The sequence below is a fragment of the Neltuma alba genome, unplaced genomic scaffold (assembly GCF_004799145.2).
Source record: "Neltuma alba isolate B1F8T4 unplaced genomic scaffold, ASM479914v2 tig00011756_pilon, whole genome shotgun sequence".
NCBI classification, from domain to species: Eukaryota; Viridiplantae; Streptophyta; class Magnoliopsida; order Fabales; family Fabaceae; genus Neltuma; species Neltuma alba.
The window spans coordinates 258,975-260,542 of record NW_021636384.1 but is presented as its reverse complement, the minus strand read 5'-3'; the positions used below and the strand labels follow the sequence as shown (position 1 = coordinate 260,542).

At 43.1% G+C, this 1,568-nt stretch overlaps 1 protein-coding gene across 1 annotated transcript; it reads left to right on the top strand.

Moving 5' to 3' along the window:
• Positions 1-248: 248 nt before the first annotated feature.
• On the top strand, positions 249-1,040 carry LOC114717599 (uncharacterized). Its single transcript, XM_028902811.1, has one exon. The coding sequence runs from the start codon at positions 249-251 to the stop codon at positions 1,038-1,040; it is 792 nt and encodes a 263-aa protein (XP_028758644.1).
• Positions 1,041-1,568: the final 528 nt, after the last annotated feature.

Below are 1,568 nucleotides of genomic sequence, written 5' to 3'. Positions count from 1 at the left end.
AACCTGAGCCTAAAAATTTTGCATGTCTGAAGAGAGAGACGCTCTGAGTGTTTTTCATGGAATTGTCTGATCAAAACCTTCGGAAACTCCCCTCGGATCGCCCTATGGGTGTTCCTCAGGAGAGTGAAGAAGGGCAAGAAATAATACCAAGCACTTATGAGATGGATGGAAATAGGCAATCCTTACTTCAGACCTTGGGATAGGTTAATAAAGAGGAAGCTGGAATGAACTTGGAGGTAAGGGGCAAAATGCAACGAACAGCTAGAAGTTTTACTGGGGAAGTTTCACTGGCTCAAAGAGAGGAAGACTGGATGTTAGAAGAAGATGGGGGGATGTATCCAACACAACAGCTAGGGATCTCTTACCGTGAGGCTCTAAAGCCTCGTACAAAATGGGAAAAAAAGCGAGAACAGGAAAGAGAACAAGAAGAGCAATGGGATGGAAATCTGTTGATGTTGAATGCACAAGAGCTCATGGAAGGAGTGACTATTACTAACACAGAAAGGGGCCCAAGGCTTGATTTTTTTGAAAAAGAAAGAAGGAGAATGGAGATGAGGTGGCAAGATTCCCTAATCATCAAACTTCTAGGAGGAACTCTGGGATTCATGCAGCTTAGGAGAAAGGTGAAGGCCATGTGGGGAAAGTCTGGAAATATCGATCTCTCAGATATAGGGAATGGCTATATGATAGCCACGTTCCAATCTCGGGATGACTACTTTTTTGCACTCGAAGGAGGACCCTGGCTTATAGCTAATCACTACCTAACTGTGCAAACTTGGAAGAGAAATTTCAATGTGTGGAATGAGAAGATACAGAAGATAGCAGCGTGGGTTCGTCTGCCAGGACTGCCAGGAGACTACTATGATAAGAAATTTTTCTATAATCTGGGTAACAAGATAGGCACAGCCATCAAAGTGGATGAAATGACTCTCCTGAGAGCAAGAACAATGTATGCCCGTATGTGTGTCGAAATTGATCTAAACACTCCTATGCTACCCTCATATACAGTAGATGGAAATGAGTTGAAGATTGAATACTAGGGCCTCCACCTCATATGTTTTTCCTGCGATAAGTTTGGGCATGACATAGACCACTGTCCGTTGAAGAGGAAGCTGGAGACAACAAGCTGAGAACAGATGAACAGACAAAAACAACACACCGATGGGGGTATCAATCTTGCTAAAAATCCAGCAAACTCCCTAGTGAAGGTTTACGGAGACTGGATGATGGTGCAGGATTCAAGATGAGGACGAAGAAACACTGCCAAAGATGGAAAACAAATCGACGGTCAGAAAAAAGATGCCAAAATGCATACCAAAGTACGTCTGTCCTCGAGATTTGCGATTTTGGAGTCCGAGGAGGATAGTATGGAAAAAAGGGAGAAGGGGCATAATAGTAGGTATCCTTTGCAGGAGATAGCAAACATTGTAGAACGGAATAGGGAAAAGAAACAGGATCAGAGTTGTACAAAAAAGAAGAGCTTTGGGACTGAGGAAACCTCGAAGAATGGAAAAAAAGGAGGGAAAGATGAAAAGCAAGGGAAGGTCAACTTGGAAAAGAAAGTTGAT